We start from the raw sequence: 18,855 nt of genomic DNA, 5'->3' as shown, positions 1-18,855 counted from the left end.
AGTAATGCTTGCTGATGCCCTGAATTTTGCCACTTTAGTAGTGATTTGTTTACAGCACCTGACAAAAGGGTAGCGGTAAAATTATCTGATCTGCCTAGGAATTTAGTTAAAATGGGTATAATACCTGAAAGCTGTTAAATGGAAGATAGAGCAAGCTTGTCTTTTCCTGCTCCAGAGGGCAGGATGGGGACCAATGGATGTTTCATGTTTTATTTTGTTGGAAGGCGCCCAGAGTGGCTGGGGCAACATATAAATAAATTGTTGTTATTGTTATTGTTAAAATGGCAAGAAACGTGATTCCAACTAAACATCAGGAAGATCTTACTTGTGGTAAGAGTGGAATGGCCTCCTCAAAGAGGTTGTAGACTCTCATTCCTTGCATTGCAGGGATTGGACTAGATCCCAATCAGGATCCCTTCCAACTCTATGAGTCTACAAATTTTCTATGATTCTACAATTCTGTGAGTCTGCAAATTTTCAGGTGTAAATAGTACAGAGGGAGTCCAATTTTGATTCAGAAAACTGTCAAACAGCTCTTACTGTCAGAAAGTTCTTCCTGATGTTTAGTCTGAATCTCCTTTCATAGAATCCTAGAATCATAGAGTTGGAAGAGACCACAAGGGCCATCGAGTCCAACCCCCTGCCAAGCAGGAAACACCATCAGAGCACTCCTGACATATGGTTGTCAAGCCTCTGCTTAAAGACCTCCAAAGAAGGAGACTCCACCACACTCCTTGGCAGCAAATTCCACTGTGGAACAGCTCTTACTGTCAGGAAGCTCTTCCTAATGTTTAGGTGGAATCTTCTTTCTTGTAGTTTGGATCCATTGCTCCGTGTCCGCTTCTCTGGAGCAGCAGAAAACAACCTTTCTCCCTCCTCTATGTGACATCCTTTTATATATTTGAACATGGCTATCATATCACCCCTTAACCTCCTCTTCTCCAGGCTAAACATGCCCAGCTCCCTTAGCCGTGCCTGGCTTCTTTAGGTACCTTCCATGTTTCCGTCTCATTGGTATTGCCTGAAGTTGTGCTTTTACTATCTCCCTCTTAACAATTAGTAAGCTAATTGATAGGTATAGTAGAATCTGCAGAAGTAGGAGAAAATAGATTGTTTCAACAGTAGATTAATTCACTGAAAATAGTGTCGTGAAATAGAAAAGTATTATGACTGGAATTCTTACAGTATAAATACAGACAGCATTAAAGTGCAAATTAAATGTGTTTCTTTTCTGTACAGTTCATATTTACTATGTCATTTGGTTTTATGTCTGCACTTTCTGTAACTTCCATTTATTTCTGTATAGTGCTGCTCTTGATTTTATTTAGTGCATTTAAAGCTTTATTAGTCAATGCAGATTTTTAGGCTAAGGAAAGAGTTAGTATTCCATGATAAGAACCTTGTGGTGTTTTGTCTTTAACTGAGTATATAAAAATATTTGCAGGCTGGTACATTTTTATTTAAAAACAATCTTTTTGTTTTAATTTACAGTTCTAGTCTTGAGTGTTGAGAAAGCGAAACTGTCAATATTGCTTGTATGACCTAGTTCTATGCAGTGCTTTTTCTATCCTTGATAGTTTAATTTGTTCTTTTCCCTTTAGAAATGTATTTATGACTATTTAACACCTCCAACTTTGTTTTTACAGTCGTTTAGACTTGCCTGAGATTTTGGCAGAAGGGCATTATTCCGCATACATGTGCATATGAACTATGAGTTCATAGAGTAATGTGCGGGGCTTGAATTGATTTAAGAGACAATGGGGAAAATGCTGTAAACGGATAGCTCAGTCGGTAGAGCTGTGAGACGTTTAATCTCAGGGTCATGGGTTTGAGCCCCATGTTGGGCAAAAGATTCCTGCATTGCAGTGGGTTGGACTAGATGATCCTTGTGGTCCCATCCAACTCTACAATTCTATGATTCTAAACTCCCAGCCATCATGAACTCCCTTTCCTTTTAGTATTACTGTCCATGGGATCTCACCCAGCACTTCCCTAAGTTTTATGAAGTCGGCTTTCTTAAAGTCAAGAAATTGAGTCCTAGTATGCTTGGCTGCTCCTTTCCGCTGTATAGTAAACTTCAGAAGAGCATGATCACTCGCGCCTAATGATCCTTCCACTTCTACCCCACTAACCAGGTCATCAGCATTGGTTAGGACCAGATCTAAAATGGCTGTTCATCTTGTTGCTTCTCCCACTTTCTGGACAATGAAGTTGTCTGCAAGGCCAGTGAGGAATCTGTTTGACCTTATGCTCTTGGCTGAGTTTGACATCCAACAAATATCTGGGTAATTGAAGTCCCCCATTACTACTATCTCCCTTCTTTTTGCATGCTTGGCCATCTGTTCCAGGAAGGCATCATCTATGTCCTCCGTTTGGCTTGGGGATCTATAGTAAACTCCCACAATGAGGTCACTGTTATTCTTCTCTCCCTTAATTTTGACCCAAATGCTCTTCTGGTCTGTTTCTCTGAACTAGATTGTATCCCCCCATTATTACATTCCAATCGTGGGACTTATCCCACCAGGTTTCAGTGATGCCTATTATGTCATATTTAGTTTGCTGTACCAAGAGCTCAAGCTCATCTTGTTTATTTCCCATGCTTTGTGCATTAGTGTACAGACATTGAAGTCCATTAATCATTCCCCCGTGTCTCTTATTTAAGGATTTTTTCCTCCCACCACTAGGTCTGCGTGCCGTTTGCTCCATTTGGTCTATGACATTTGGATGATCATCTTCATCAATTGATAGACTTCTACCTTCAGGAGCACCGTCTCCCTCCCCCACATTAGTCAGTTTAAAGCCCTCCTGATGAGGTTTCTGAGATTTTTGGCAAAAACATTCCTCCCAACCATTGTGAGGTGCAGCCCATCGCTTGCCAGAAGTCCATCTTCAAGAAACTGCAGTCCATGATCTAAGAATCCAAACCGTTCCTGTTTACACCATTTGCGAAGCCAGCTGTTCACTGCCACTATTTTTCCCTCTCTCTTTGGGCCACGTCGTTCAACTGGGAGGACAGATGAGATGACAATTTGTGCATTTAATTGCTTCAATTTCCTGCCCAGAGCCTCGTAGTCTCTTTTGATCTTCTGGAGCCTATTGCTTGCAGTGTCATTGGTTCCCACATGAACCAAGAGGAAGGGGTATTTGTCAGTGGGTTTTATGATTCCTTGCAGTTGTTCAATTACATCTTGGATCTTAGCCCCGGGGAGACAGCACACTTCCCGAGACATCTTGTCAGGCCCACAGATCACTGCTTCTGTTCCCCTCAGTAGGGAATCCCCTATCACCACTACATGCCTCCTCTTAGGTCTTGTAACTTGAAGCCATTGGCTCAAGTCCTAACCTCCAGAGCAGGAGAAAACAAGCTTGCTCCATCTTCCATGTGACAGCTCTTGAGATATCTGAAGATGGCTATCATATCTCTTCTCAGTCTCCTCTTTTCTAGGATAAACATCAGCAGCTACTTCAACTGATCCTCTGCACACCTTCCAGCTTATCAACATCTTTCTTAAATTGTGGTGCCTAGAATCATGGGTATAGCCAAGATTTTTGTTAGGGGGGCAGGCTTTTGTTTGGGGGCTGCAGAACCTCAGATTCGTATTGATTTGTATTGATTTAGGGGGGGCAGCTGCCCCCTACCCTTCCTTGGCTATGCCCATGCCCAGAATTGGACACAGTATTCCAGGTGTGGTCTGACCAAGGCAGAATAGAGGGGTTCTATTACTTCTCTTCATCTGGACACTAGACTTCTGTTGATGCAGCCGAGAATAGCATTAGCTTTTTCTGCATCTGCATTACACTGTTCACTCATGTTAAGCTTGTGGTCCACCAAGACCTCCGGATCTTTTTCATATGTACTGCTAGTAAGCCAGGTGTACCACATCCTATATTTGTTTATCTGGTTCTTCCTGCCTAAATGCAGAACCTTACATTTGTCCCTATTGAAATTCATTTTGTTAGCTTGCGCCCAGTTCTCCAATTTGTTGAGGTCATTTTGAATTTGGAATCTGTCTTCTGTGGCATTAGCTCCCCCTCCCAGTTTGCTGTCATCTGCAAATTGGATAAACATCCCCTCAATTCCTTCATCCAAGTCGTTTATAAAGTTGTTGAACATCAGTGGGCCCAGAACAGAGCCCTGCATCACCCCATTTATTACTTTTTTCCTGGATGATGAGGAACCAATAATGAGTACTCTTTGGGTTTGGTCAGTCAACCTGCTACAAATTCACCTGTTACCTCATTCAACCCACATTTTACCAGCTTCCTCACAAGAATATCATGGGGAACTTTGTCAAAAGCCTTGCTGAAATCAAGATATACTACATCCACAGCATTCCCCAGATCCACCAAGCTTGTGATTCCATCAAAGAAAGAAATTAGATTTGTCTGGCATGATTTGCTTTTGAGAAACTTGTGTTGGGTCATAGTAATCACAGCATCCTTTCTAAGTGCTCACAGAGCAACTGTTGCATTATCTGTTCTAGGATCATTCCTACAGGCAATCCTCACCTAAGTCCACTCCACCCCATTCCACCCCACCCTGCCTTGTTCCGCCCCTTTTTGTGACATTTTTATGACGGTTTGGCACTACTTCTGGCTTTGGCACTGTGTACACATATGTAATTGTGCGTCATTCGGACGTGCCTAAATTGGTTGTTGCCTGTATCAAACTCACCAGTTGGTAGTTACCTGGGTCTTCTTTTCCCCCTCTCTCCCCTCAGGTTGCTGCCTGCTGCCTGCTTCTAGACCAATTCTCACACACACCCTGGCTCCGGCTTTGGTCCGCCTAACCACTGACCAGTTGACCCACCCATTTGCCCTCTGACACAGAGCAACTTCCTTTCTTAATATTAATAATAATAATTTATTATTTATACCCCACCCATTATTTATACCCACACTTAGGGATCATGATGGCCCTTGCCTGGCTACTTCAACAGCGGGATCCTCCATTAGATTGTAACCCTTGCTGGGTCCAGGAGTTAGAAGGGGCTCAGGCACACACCCTAACCCCTCCCCCCCCCCCACAAGCATCACAACAATATGTTCAATCCAGCTCTGGGTGATTCCTCAGAAGTAAGTTGCAGTGTGGTTCATCTGACTGCATAGTCTTAAATTCCTCAACATGCACCTGCAATTCTATGCATGTCTAGATAGTGTGCAATTAGTGATGGGGAAGAAATTAAACTCAGTTCACATTTCAAGATGGACTTACTTAATTTGCACTGTCCACCCACCCTGCAAACTCTGCACATCTCCAGGCAAGTAAAGTGTACCAGAATGTACATAGAATCTTAGAGTTGGAAGAGACCCCAAGGGTCATCTAGTCCAACCCCCTGCAGTGCAGGAATCTCAGCTAAAGCATCCATGACAGATGGCCATCCAACCTCTGTTTAAAAACCTCCAAGGAAGGAGAGCCCACAAACTCTCATGGGAGTCTGTTCCACTACCAAACAGCTCTTACGGTCAGAAAGTTTTCCCTGATGCTTAGTTGGAATCTCCTTTCTTGCAACTTGAAGCCATTGGTTCGAGTCCTACCATCCAGAGCAGGAGAAAACAAGCATGCTCCCTCCCCCATGAGACAGCCCTTGAGATATTTGAAGATGGCTATCAAATCTCCTCTCAGTCTCTTCTTTTCCAGGCTAAACATACCCAGCTCCTTCAAGCACTCCTCATAAGCAGGGGCGGAGGAAGAGGGGGCGGTGGGGGCAAGCCGCCCCAGGTGTCACCACTGAGGGGGTGACAAAATGCCGGGCGGCACTCGCCGTGGGGCTTGCACCCATGCCTGAGCTATGCGTCTCTCCTGAGCGAGATGTGGTGGCTTGGATGCATCCCTGCCCAAATGGTCCACCCGCTGCCTCCCCCCGCCCCAGCTGTAGGGCGGCTGAATGGGAGGAGGCAGGCAGACTCCTCGGAGGCCCCACGGAGCCCCAGCTGGCCCCGCCCCCGTGGGCAGCTGGTTCCGCCTTCAGGCACAGGGCACGCACACCGCCCCAGGCACCCGATCGGCTTGCTCCACTGCTACTCATAAGGCTTGGTTGATCCCTTGATCCTCTTGCTTGCCCTCCTCTGCACACCATCCAGCTTGTCAACATCCTTCTTACATTGTGGTGCCCAGAACTGGACACAGTGTTCCAGGTGTGGTCTGGAATAGAGTGGGACTATGACTTCCCTTGGTCTAGACACTAGACTTCTGTTGCTGCAGCCTAGAATAGCATTAGCTTTTTTTGCTGCTTCCTCACATGGTTGACTCATGTTCAGCTTGTGGTCCACTAAGACCCCAATATTCTTTTCACATGTACTGCTAGTAAGCCAGTGTAAAGGGCACACATGGTGTAAATGCATATATAAGTGAAGATAACATACAAAAATTATAGGAGGAGGAACTGTTTTGCAAAGATGTGTATAGTAGGCAAAATTGCAGGAGAAAACTGCACTAAAGTGCTAGTGAAGTTCATGAGGAATATTTTTTAAAACATTTGCAAACCAATGTATAGAACTAAACAGATGACTACAAAAATGAGAAGCTGAGGAGGGTTTCCCTCAAAAGATAACCTCTACCTGCAAACAACCCCCCTAAAATCATACAACAGCAACACCTCAACAATGAGCCCAAATTGTTTTTTAAAAGAGAAATTTAAAAAATAAGTGGAAGAGGCAGGGTGCCTTGTTGGGCTCCAAGGGGGATGATTTATCAGAGATTTGCAATGCCCATGGGCACATGTTGGGAACCCCTGTTTTTTATGTATTTGATTTTTATTTTCTTGGAGGCCCCCCAAAAGACATTATGAAAACCTGTATTCCCACACATAAACAACTAACAGCAGTATACATCTGTAAAACACATTCTTATTAAGTGATCCACAAGTTAATGTAAACCTTTGGGACTGGTCTTTGGTTTTCTGGAGAATTTCTGAACAAAATAAAGCTCCCCCTTTCTCCCGCCAAGGTGTCCTTTTGTGCTTTGTTCCTCTAGCTGGTCTTAACTTGTGGATCAATCTTCCCATAAGGGCAAGAGGCTATCCTCTTTTGTACCAGGGATTCAGGGTTGCACCTTTTAAGTCATTCCGGAATGCAGCTATAACCATTTATGCTGCCACTAAGAGAAATCCCAGTTAGTGGTTTATCCACCTAGTCCTGATTCTCATTTAAATACAGATTCAGTAATGCAAGGGCTGCAGACTTTGCGACATGCTGTTGAGTAATTTTACTTAATTCATTACTATCTAGATGGCTTCCCCTTTCCTCAATTTAATCCCCACAACAACCCTGCAAGGTAGGTCAGGCCTAGAAGCATTGACTGGCCCCAAAGGCTACCCAGTGAGCTTCATGGCCAAGTGAGGATTTGAACCCTGGTCCCTGCCAGGTTTTAGTCTGACACTCTAGTCTAACCGCTACACAGCACTAGCTCTATTTCATTAAACCCTGAGTAAAATACTTGTTGACACTTTAAACACTTGCTCATTAAACACTTGTTCCCCCCAATCTGCCACCTTCGGACATGCCCACCACAAGTGCCTATAGCTGCCTCTCTCCCAGCCCCTCGCCTGGACACAGAGCCCCCATTCTAAGGCTTCGCTGGTTGTACTTTTGCTCTTGGGAGGCTGGGGTTCTTAGAAGCCAGATGCCTAAGGAAAGTGCTTCAGACCCCACGCCTCATCCTGTTTTCTGCCATGCTCCCTTTAGGGCGATGGGCCAAGCGCCATTCTGGAACCTGCAGCATTTTTCTGGCAAATGCTCTAATTATTCCTATTGCGTTTTACAGCCTGTGTTCAGCTCCATGCCATCCTACCTCCATGCAGAGAGATCTCCGACCCGTTATTCTTTCCAGGAGTTCGGATTCCTGCCTTGCTCTGACATGATGAATGACTTTTGAGCAATCTGATACGTGCCGTGCCCCTCCGTCTTGCACACCCATTCCATTGCCAGTTGTCTTAAATGACCAGATCGGAACGGCATTGTTGCAGTCAGACAAAATGGAAAGAGGAATTCCTTACCACATGCCTGGATGTCTCTTGTTCGAATTTAATTGAATTCTTGCTTGTGCTAAAACAGCCATCAATTATTCAAGGCCGCATTCATTAATTCTAAATATTACAAGCAATAAGTGGGGTGTTATTGCACTGTTAAGGATTCAGGCAGATAAATGCACCTGCTTGTTGCATTTTAATCCTGCATACTTGATCAGCCATCAAGCCTGGGAAGGATTTAGCCTGCTGCAGCTCACGAGAGATGGGAAATGGATATTTATTTTACAAAGAGCTAGTTACCAATCTAGTCAACAGTGTGATGCAAGAATGGAAAATTAAACAAATGAGACAAAAGACATTTGAGTTGGCTAATAAAGGTGGGAAATTGTTGGCTTGGCAAATGAAAAAGAGACAAAAACTAAATACTGTTACAAATTTAGAAGTGGAAGAAAGGAACATACAGAACCCAGTTGAGATTAGAAACTGTTTCCAGAGGTACTTTAAACAACTATATACACAAGGGTCACAGAAAGAAATTGACGTAGACCGATTTTTGAAAACAAATGGATTACAAAAAATCTCTCAAGAAAATAAATTAATGTTGAACTATAAAATAACTGAACAGGAGGTAGAAGGTGCCATTCAGAATATGCAACTAGGTAAATCTCCAGGACCGGACGGACTGACTTCTAGATACTATAGATCCTTAAAAGAATGGTTAGTACAACCCTTAAAGGAAGTCTGTAACGAAATAAGGGGTGGGAAAAGGGCACCAGAGACAATTTGGCTTCTAAAATAAGCACCCGTGAGTACTTAAACTTTGAACAATTGGACTTCAAATAAGGACTGGCGAGCAGAAAGGAATTGGACTTAAAAATTTACTTCATTTTGGTACTGAAATGGGAAGGTCTAAACAGGAAGTCAGCCTTCCGTTTCTTTGTAGACAGAATAAAGCAAAGACAACGTAAACTAGAGCTCAGAAATTCGCCTCTAAAGGATTGGCTTTCATCATTTAAAATTGTTGAACCCCCCTTCGGCAGCAGGAGAAGAAGGGGGATCTTTTTCGGACTGTTTAAACCTGCAGAAGTGAGTTTAAAGTAAAGTAACTTTCCACCGTCCTGATCCTGGAGCGGGGTGTCAGGACTGACGTTTGAAGCTCATTGACCAGAGACAAACGCTTTTGACAGATAGCTAAAAGAAGAGAAACATAGTGATTCCATTGTTTCCTTTCGCACCTTAAAGGAACAAATATTGACAAAATATCTGAAAAGGGAAACTCTGTTGCTAGACTTGTCTATAAAAGAAAGATCAAATAGAAGTTTTCCCCCTAGAGGGAGACTGTGAAACTGTAACCAACTCCGGGGAGCTGGCAGCTGTTACAGATTACAATCATAGAATCATAGAATCATAGAGTTGGAAGAGACCACAAGGGCCATCGAGTCCAACCCCCTGCCAAGCAGGAAACACCATCAGAGCACTCCTGACATATGGTTGTCAAGCCTCTGCTTAAAGACCTCCAAAGAAGGAGACTCCACCACACTCCTTGGCAGCAAATTCCACTGTGGAACTGTCAGGAAGTTCTTCCTAATGTTTAGGTGGAATCTTCTTTCTTGTAGTTTGGATCCATTGCTCCGTGTCCGCTTCTCTGGAGCAGCAGAAAACAACCTTTCTCCCTCCTCTATGTGACATCCTTTTATATATTTGAACATGGCTATCATATCACCCCTTAACCTCCTCTTCTCCAGGCTAAACATGCCCAGCTCTCTTAGCCGTTCCTCATAAGGCATCGTTTCCAGGCCTTTGACCATTTTGGTTGCCCTCCTCTGGACATGTTCCAGTTTGTCAATGTCCTTCTTGAATCGTGGGGAAAGACATCTGACCTTGCAGGACAATGTATTCAGAAGCTCTGTTGTGTGCTTTCTATAAAACAAATGCCCTACTGGAACAGCTACATGAGAAGACGAATTTGATGGCTGATTCGATTAGAAACTTTGAACAGGCAGTGGGAAATTTTGAACAGGCAGCGGGAAAATAGGTGGAGCCCACCCAGGAATTAAATCAGGAGTGTGCCCCGACAGAACAGGCCCAACAGGAATATGAGCTTTCGGATTTGACAAATGAACTTGGAAAAAGCCAGATTTGGAAAGAAAAAGTTTGGTTTGGTTTGGAAATGGGGGGTTGGATAGACCCCCCTATGCAGGGATGTTTGGACTTTTCAAGTCTGGCAATGGGCAGTGAGATGTTTGGGATGGTGGGGGCTCTCAATTTTGGAGGGATTTTGAAACATGTTTTTAAATACCACATGGAAATTAGTGTTGATTATGGAAAAGGGGCTGATCTGTCGAGAAGGGTCAAAAATATTGCGAAGCTGGAGTTCCCACGAGTGAAACGAGCAGGAGACAAGGGAAAATATAGTTACAAATATGAAGAAGAGCTGCGGAAGGGACATGGAAGAGACTTAAGGGCCTCGGATATAAGGTTACCAGGTTAATGCGCTAGATCAATGGGATAATAAGGACTGACAAAACCCAGGACCAGGAGGAAGGGACGCTGGATGAAGATTGGATTTGTTTTTATTTCTTTTTTTTATTACTAGGACTGTTTTATAAAATTGATGAATGTTAGAAAAATGTTGGAATGAAATTACTTGGCTTTAGTAAAAATGTTTAAAGAATTATGTAAGAATATTATGGTTATGAGAAGTTGGTAAAAATAAGATTTAAGTTTTAAGTTTCAAGGTTTTCTATAGTAAGATAAGATTAAAATAGTTTAAGGTAATGTAATGACAGAATATTATGAAATATGGAAAGGATTTGCTGTGACAATTAACAACCAGGATACAAAAAAAGGGAGGAGGAGGAGGTCAAAGAAAGAAGGTAATGACAGTTGAGGAGTTGAGAATAATGGATTTGTTTTTAAATGTTTGTGGTGTATTTTTTTTTGTTTGTTTTTTCTTTCTTCTCCTATTTTGAATTTGTATTTGTATTGTTGGAAGTGGCTTGTTTTTCTCTTTTTCTACTCTGTTTTCTTTTGTAACTTTAAAAAAAAAATTTTCCCCAATAAATATCATATATATGTATAAAAAAAAAGGGCACCAGAGTCGTGGAAAGAAGCGTATATTACACTTGTACCGAAAACAGAGACTGAAAAGACGCAGCTTAAGAACTACCGCCCCATATCACTGCTCAATGTGGATTATAAAATCTTTGCAGACATTTTGGCTAAAAGACTAAAAAAAGTGTTAGTGGAAGAGATTCATAAAGATCAAGCAGGCTTTCTCCCGGGTAGACACTTGTCTGATAATATGAGAAATATAATTAATATTTTGGAAAAATTACAAGTGAATATAAATACTAAGGCAGTTTTGATATTTGTGGACGCGGAGAAAGCTTTTGACAACATTTATTGGAGTTTCATGAAGAAGAACCTACAGGGGATGGGGGTAGGCCAAGGCTTTGAAAACGGTATAAGTGCAATTTATTCAGAACAAAAGGCTAAATTAATTGTAAATAACGTGGTGACGGAGGAATTCAAGATAGAAAAAGGGACACGACAAGGTTGCCCAATCTCCCCATTGCTTTTTATATCGGTCCTGGAGGTCCTGCTGAATATGATTAGAAGGGACCAATTGGTTAAAGGTATACAAGTCGGAGCTAAACAGTACAAATTGAGAGCATTTGCAGATGACTTAGTATTGACATTACAGGAGTACTAGTACTAAAAGGGTTTTGGAACTGATTCAAGAATTTGGTCAGGTTGCAGGATTTAAACTGAATAAGTTACCGTATTTTTCGCACCATAGGGCGCACCGGACCATAGGGCGCACCCAGTTTTTAGGGGGGGAAATCAAGAAAAAAAATCTTCCCCCCCCCAGCCCCAAAGAGCAGCGTACAGGCTGCGCACAACCTCTCCCTGCCGGAGGGGTTGCGCGCAGCTATGGAGCAAGCCAAGGCAGCGAGCGGGATGGATCCCGCTCGCTGTTTTGGCTTCCCCTTTAGCCCTGTGCAGCCTCTCCTTGCCGGGAGACGCTGCGCAGGGCTTCTCCTGGCTTTCCTGGGAGGTGGTTGTATTTCCTCACCTCTCCCAAAAGCCCGCAGAAGCCGCGCGCACTTTAAAACGGCTGCACGGCTTCTCCTGGCTTTCCTGGGAGGTGGGGGGGATTCCCTCACCTCTCCCAAAAGCCCGCAACCCCTTTAAAGAGATCACGGCTTCTCCTGGCTTTTCTGGGAAGTGTGGGAATTCCCCCACCTCCCGCAAAACTGGCAGAAGCCGCACGCACTTTAAAAGGGCTGCACGGCTTCTGCGGGCTTTTGGGAGAGGTGAGGGAATCCAACCACCTCCCAGGAAAGCCAGGAGAAGCCCTGCGCAGCGTCTCCCGGCAAGGAGAGGCTGCACGGGGCTAAAGGGGAAGCCAAAACAGCGAGCGGGATCCATCCCGCTCGCTGCCGTGGCTTGCTCCATAGCTGTGCGCAACCCCTCCGGCAGGGAGAGGCTGCGTGGGGCTAAAGAATCCATAGCCCCGTGCAGCCTCTCCTTGCCGGCTTCTCCTGGCTTTTCTGGGAAGTGAGGGAATTCCCCCACCTCCCGCAAAACTGGCAGAAGCCGCGCACACTTTAAAAGGGCTGCACGGCTTCTCCTGGCTTTCCTGGGAGGTGGGGGGGATTCCCTCACCTCTCCCAAAAGCCCGCAGAAGCCGCGCAACCCGTTTAAAGAGATCACGGCTTCTCCTGGCTTTTCTGGGAAGTGGGGGAATTCCCCCACCTCCCGCAAAACTGGCAGAAGCCGCACGCACTTTAAAAGGGCTGCACGGCTTCTCCTGGCTTTCCTGGGAGGTGAGGGGATTCCCTCACCTCTCGCAAAAGCCCGCAGAAGCCGGGCAACCCCTTTAAAGAGATTGCGGCTTCTCCTGGCTTTTCTGGGAGGTGGGGGAATTCCCCCACCTCCCGCAAAACCGGCAGAAGCCGCACTCACTTTAAAAGGGCTGCACGGCTTTTCCTGGCTTTCCTGGGACGTGGGGGGGATTCCCCCCCTCTCCCAAAAGCCCGCAGAAGCCGCACAACCCCTTTAAAGAGATCGCGGCTTCTCCTGGCTTTTCTGGGAGGTGGGAGAATGGACTGATGTGGCCAGTCAGTCCCTTCTCCCTCCTGTGGAAAAGCCCGCAAGAGCGCACGGAGCTTGTGTGCGGCTCTTGGGGGCTTTTCCCGCCTGCCTCCCCCCCCTGCATTCGCTCCATAGGACGCACAGACATTTCCCCTTGCTTTTTAGGAGGGAAAAAGTGCATCCTATGGTGCGAAAAATACGGTAAAAACAAAGGTCTTAGAGAAAAATTTAACACCAATTGAGAGAGAGAGGTTTCAGAATGAGACAGGTTTAACAGTGGTTAAGAAAGTCAAATACTTGGGGATTAACATGACAGCTAAAAATGGGAATCTATTTAAAGACAACTATGAAAAATGCTGGACTGAAGTGAAAAAAGACTTAGAAATTTGGTCAAATTTGAAGCTTTCACTGCTAGGCCGTATTGCTGCGATAAAAATGAATGTATTGCCCAGAATGTTGTTTCTGTTTCAAACATTGCAAATTTTGGATAAAATGGATTGCTTCAAGAAGTGGCAGAAAGATATTTCTAGATTTGTCTGGCAGGGCAAGAAGCCTAGAATAAAATTTAAAATACTAACGGACGCAAAGGAAAGAGGTGCATTTGCCCTGCCAGACCTTAAACTTTATTATGAATCAGCAGCTTTTTGCTGGCTGAAAGAATGGCTGCTTCTTGAAAACACAGACATTTTGGACTTAGAAGGTTTTAATAATGTATTTGGATGGCATGCATATTTGTGGTATGATAAGGTCAAAGCACATAAAGCATTTAAAAATCATATTGTCAGGAAAGCATTGTTTAATGTTTGGATAAGATATAAGGACCTACTTGAAAATAAAACCCCAAGGTGGCTGTCACCGATGGAAGCGAAAGCTCAGAAGAAGCTCAATATGGAGGCCAAATGGCCGAAATATTGGGAAATTCTGGAACAAGAGGGAGATAGATTGAAACTGCAGAGTTTTGAGAAACTAAAAAACAAAGTGCGAGATTGGCTTCATTACTATCAGATAATGGAGGCATACAATTTGGACAAGAAAATTGGCTTCCAGGTGGAAAAATCAAAATTAGAAACAGAACTGTTAGACCCTAAAACTAAGATTTTGTCAAAGATGTATAACTTGCTGTTGAAATGGAATACTCAGGATGAAACGGTGAAATCTGCTATGATTAAATGGGCACAAGATGTTGGACATAACATAATGATGGCTGACTGGGAACAGTTATGGACCACAGGTATGAAGTTTACGGCATGTAATGCCTTAAGAGAGAATATTATGAAAATGATATACAGGTGGTACATGACACCAGTCAAGCTTGCAAAAATCTACCACTTGCCCGATAATAAATGCTGGAAATGTAAAGAAACTGAAGGTACATTCTTTCACCTTTGGTGGACATGCCCAAGGATTAAGGCTTTCTGGGAGATGATCTATAATGAAATGAAAAAGGTATATAAATATACCTTCCTGAAGAAACCAGAGGCCTTTCTCCTGGGCATAGTCGGCCAATTGGTGCCAAAGAAGGACAGAACTTTATGTATGCCACAACAGCAGCAAGAATACTTATTGCAAAGTATTGGAAGACACAAGATTTACCCACTCTGGAAGAATGGCAGATGAAGGTGATGGACTATATGGAACTGGCGGAAATGACTGGCAGAATCCGAGACCAGGGAGAAGAGTCGGTGGAAGAAGATTGGAAGAAATTTGTGATGGGACGATGAGCTGCTTGTGTGTAAAATCCAAGTCCCTCAGAGTTTGGTCAAGTTTGCAAACCTCTGTCTGTAACGGAGCCCCTTAAACATGGCTCCGTCAGTCGCTGGCAGATTCCGACAGTGGTTGCTTTCGGAATCGCTTCCAACATAAAAGCTCCTTAACGGAAACACGTCTTCTGGACTCTCTGCGTGACAGTTTCCGGCGAGGAGTGGGTGTCCCTACAGGAGGTCCTGAAACCTCCCCACTGTTTTCGCTGGAAGTGTCTCTGAGCCATCCCTCCAGCTCACTTTCCCTCAGCTCACCTCCTCTCCCCCTACTGGTTCCCTCTTCAGCTGCTGAGTCTCTCCCAACCTGTGTGAGCCCTTTCACCTCCCTTCCTTCCGATGGCAGTTCCCTGACATCCACCTCCCCTCCAGGGCCCCCTTCACCCCCTCCCGCCCCCTCCTCTACGGGCGGTGAGGAGGCAAAACCCCGGAATGAACTTCCTTCATCTTCCGATGTCCCGAACACTTCTCTCCACCTGTTGCGGTTCCTGGTCTCGAAGTACTCCTCCTCCTCAGAGTCCATCTCCCCTTCCCCTTCCGAGTCCGGGAATCCTTCCAACTCCTCCTCCTCATCGGTGGTCCCAAAGTATTCCCTCCGGAACCTCTCCACAGGCTGAGGTTTCCTTGGGAACCTTTGATGGAACGTTTCTATCAATACCTCGTCATTGATATCTTCTGCCATTACCCAAGTGTTTTCTGACTCCGGTTCTCCTTCCCACGCTACCAAATACTCCACCTGATCCCCCTTCCACCTGGCGTCGAGGATTTCTGCCACATGGCTGCTGCATTCCCTTTCTTCTATGACCGGTCCCCGAGTGGCTATCCCTTCTCGTCCCCCCTCATACGGTGACAGTAACGACCTGTGAAATACTGGGTGCAGTTTCATGTGGTTGGGTAACCGGAGCCTGAAAGCCACTGGGTTGACCTGTTGAATGACCTCAAAGGGACCCAATCTCCTGGGTCTTAATTTCTTACAACCTCCTTTGAACGGCAACCCTTGGGTTGACAGCCACACCCTATCTCCCACCCTTATGGTTTCACCTTCCCTTCGGTTCTTGTCTGCCTGCCTCTTGTATTCTTCCTTCGCCCTTTCTAAGTTGAGTTGGAGCTGACGATGGATTGCTTCCATTTCTTCTACAAAATGCTCGGCTGCCGGGATGCTCCATCTCTCCCCTTCTCCCCCTGGGAAAGCCCTGGGATGACACCCATAATTAGCCAAGAAGGGGCTCATCCCTGTGGACACATTCTCGGCATTGTTGTAGGCAAATTCCGCCAGCGCCAACTTTTCTACCCAGTCATTCTCTCTGTCATTGACATAACACCTCAGGTATTGCTGGAGGACACCGTTTGCTCTTTCCGCCTGCCCGTTGGTTTCAGGGTGCCGGGCAGTCGAAAAGTTGACCTCCACCTGCAGTAAGCTCATGAGCTTCCTCCAGAACCTGGAAGTAAATTGTTTTCCTCGGTCTGAGACCACCCTCAATGGCACCCCGTGCAACCTAAAAATGTGTTCTACAAATAACTTCGCTGTCTCTTCCGCCGTGACTGCATGCGAGCAGGCTACAAAGTGGCACATCTTTGTTAGTAGGTCTACCACCACCATGATGGCTGTTTTCCCCTTGGACTTCGGCAGATCAGTCATAAAATCTATCGACACTGCCTCCCAAGGTTGTTCTGGGGTTGGTAAGGGTTCTAATAGCCCCGCCGGCGCCCGCCTCTCCCCTTTGGCTCGCTGGCATTGCTCGCACCCTCTTACATACTCCCGTACATCTTCCCTCACCTTAGGCCACCAAAATTCCCTGGTGACCAACCACATGGTTTTGTGTTGTCCAAAATGCCCCGCCGTGGGGCTGTCGTGCAACTGCTTGAGTACCCTCCCCCTTAAGTCTCCTTCAGGGATATACAGTGCCCCTTTGTAATACAAAGCTCCATTTCTTTCCTCGAAACCCCCTGGTTCCTCTCCCTCACCCCTAAGACCTCTGAGCTTATTCTGGGCGTATTCATCATTCTCTGTTTCCTCTACCAGTTCTCTTTGCCCCACCAATGCCGCCCCACACACCCAGCGGTCCTCTGGGATGACATGTCTCTCTTCGGGTGCCCCCTCCCCTTCCAAATATTCAGGTTTGCGTGAGAGAGCGTCCGCCCTAACATTTTCTGGACCTGGCACATAACAAATTTCAAAGTGGAATTTGGAGAACTCCTGGGCCCATCTCACTTGCCGTTGGTTGAGCACTCGTGCCGTTCTCCAATACTCTAAGTTCTTGTGGTCCGTGCACACTTGCACCTTATGTTGTGCCCCAATTAATAAATGCCTCCATCTCCTGAACGCTTCATGAATGGCTAGTAGTTCTCGGTCATACACCGTGTAGTTCCTCTCAGATTTGTTCAGCTTTCGCGAAAAAAAGGCACACGGTCTCCACTCCGACTCCTCCTTGCCAGGCTGCAGAAGCACCGCCCCCACAGCCCGGTCTGATGCGTCCGTTTCCACTCGCATCGGTTTTTGTAAATCCACATGCAGGAGCTGTTCTTCCGAAGCGAACGCCCTTTTCAGCTCCTCAAAAGCTCGCTCCGCCTCCGCTGTCCAAACGAATTTCCTCTTACTGCTGAGACAGTCCGTAATGGGCGCCGTCAAGTGGGCAAAATTTCTGATGAACTTCCGATAGAAGTTTCCAAATCCAAGGAATCTTTGCACATCCTTCCTTGTTTTCGGTGTTTTCCATTCCAGTACCGCTTGGACCTTGCCAGGATCCATGGCCAATCCCTTGTCCGACAAGCGGTACCCCAGGAATTCCACCTCCTTGGCATGAAACTGACACTTCTCTAGCTTCACCCACAGCTGATTGGCTTGCAGTCTGCCCAACACTTCCCTGACGTCTTTTACATGCTGCTCCTCATTCTCTGAATATACTAACACGTCATCTAAGAAGGCCACACAATTCTTGTAAAGCAAAGGCCCCAGGACGTGATTCATAAACGATTGAAAGCACGCGGAGCCTGCTTGTAAGCCGAAGGGCATAACTAAATATTCAAATGCCCCCAAAGGGGTGAACATGGTGGTTTTCCATTCATCCCCCTTCCTTATTCGTATCAGGTTGTACGCCCCCCTCAGGTCCAGTTTAGTAAAAATCTTTCCCTTCCTGACCCTTGTCAAAATGTCATCAATTCTGGGCATCGGGAAAGTCACTGGTTCTGACACTGCATTTAAGGCCCTGAAGTCCACTACAAGTCTAGGTTTGTCCGTGTTTTTTTTATCCACAAAAAACACTGGGCTGCCCCCCACCGCCCTGGACTCTCTGATGAACCCTCTCTTCAGGTTCTTGTCAATGAACTCCCTTAGCTCCTGCATCTCTCTGTCTGACATGGCGTACAGCTTGCCTACAGGGAGCTGTGCCCCAGGGAGTAAATTGATTTGACAGTCAAAGGGTCTATGTGGGGGTAGTTTGTCTGCCTCCCTCTCGCTGAAGACGTTGCTCAGGTCGGCGTATTGTTGGGGAACCTTCCCCTTCTCCGTTACTTCCGTCCCTGCTAGAGTGGCTCTGGCCCCTCCTTGAGCCTCCCGCTCTTTGCAGTGTTCTAGACAATGTGCTGACCCAAAGGAGACCACTCTCTGATGCCAGCCCACTAGCGGATCATGTAACGCTAGCCAGCTCATCCCCAAAATAATGGGAGCTCCTCCCAAGGTAGCCACATTAAACGCTATTAGCTCAGTGTGTCTTGCTACCCTCATTATCATTGGGACGGTCTGCTGGCTGACTTCTCCTCCCAGCAGCTCCCTTCCATCGATCGTGGTCACCTGCAAAGGGTTACTTAAAGGGATAGTCTGTATCTGGTGCTCAGCAGCAAACTCCTTACTCATGAAATTGCAGGAGCTGCCTGAGTCCAATAGCGCCTTTATCTTTAGTGGGTGTCCGTTAGGCAGCTCTAGTAACACCTCTATCACTAGGGCGGGTTTAGGAGGTTCCGGCGTGGGCACTTTCACTGCTCTTTGGCCTGGCTGCTGTCCCCTGACGGTGGCAGCCAGGCGTTGGCTT

At 45.7% G+C, this 18,855-nt stretch overlaps 2 protein-coding genes across 8 annotated transcripts in view; one reads left to right on the top strand and one right to left on the bottom strand.

Annotated features, from left to right (window-relative positions):
- Positions 1–8,074, bottom strand: part of MYO1H (myosin IH) — a 77,221-nt gene extending 69,147 nt beyond the window's left edge. The window contains exon 1 of the mRNA XM_080979180.1: positions 7,793–8,074. Coding sequence (XP_080835306.1) covers positions 7,793–7,918 — 126 coding nt within the window. The 5' untranslated portion in view covers positions 7,919–8,074. The remainder of the gene's footprint in view (positions 1–7,792) is intronic.
- FOXN4 (forkhead box N4) overlaps positions 1–18,855 on the top strand; it is a 65,979-nt gene that overhangs the window by 4,303 nt on the left and 42,821 nt on the right. The window lies entirely within an intron of this gene.

The sequence above is a fragment of the Podarcis pityusensis genome (assembly GCF_964106645.2).
Source record: "Podarcis pityusensis genome assembly, chromosome: 13".
Classification (NCBI taxonomy): domain Eukaryota; kingdom Metazoa; phylum Chordata; class Lepidosauria; order Squamata; family Lacertidae; genus Podarcis; species Podarcis pityusensis.
This window is presented reverse-complemented; position numbering and strand designations above follow the sequence as displayed.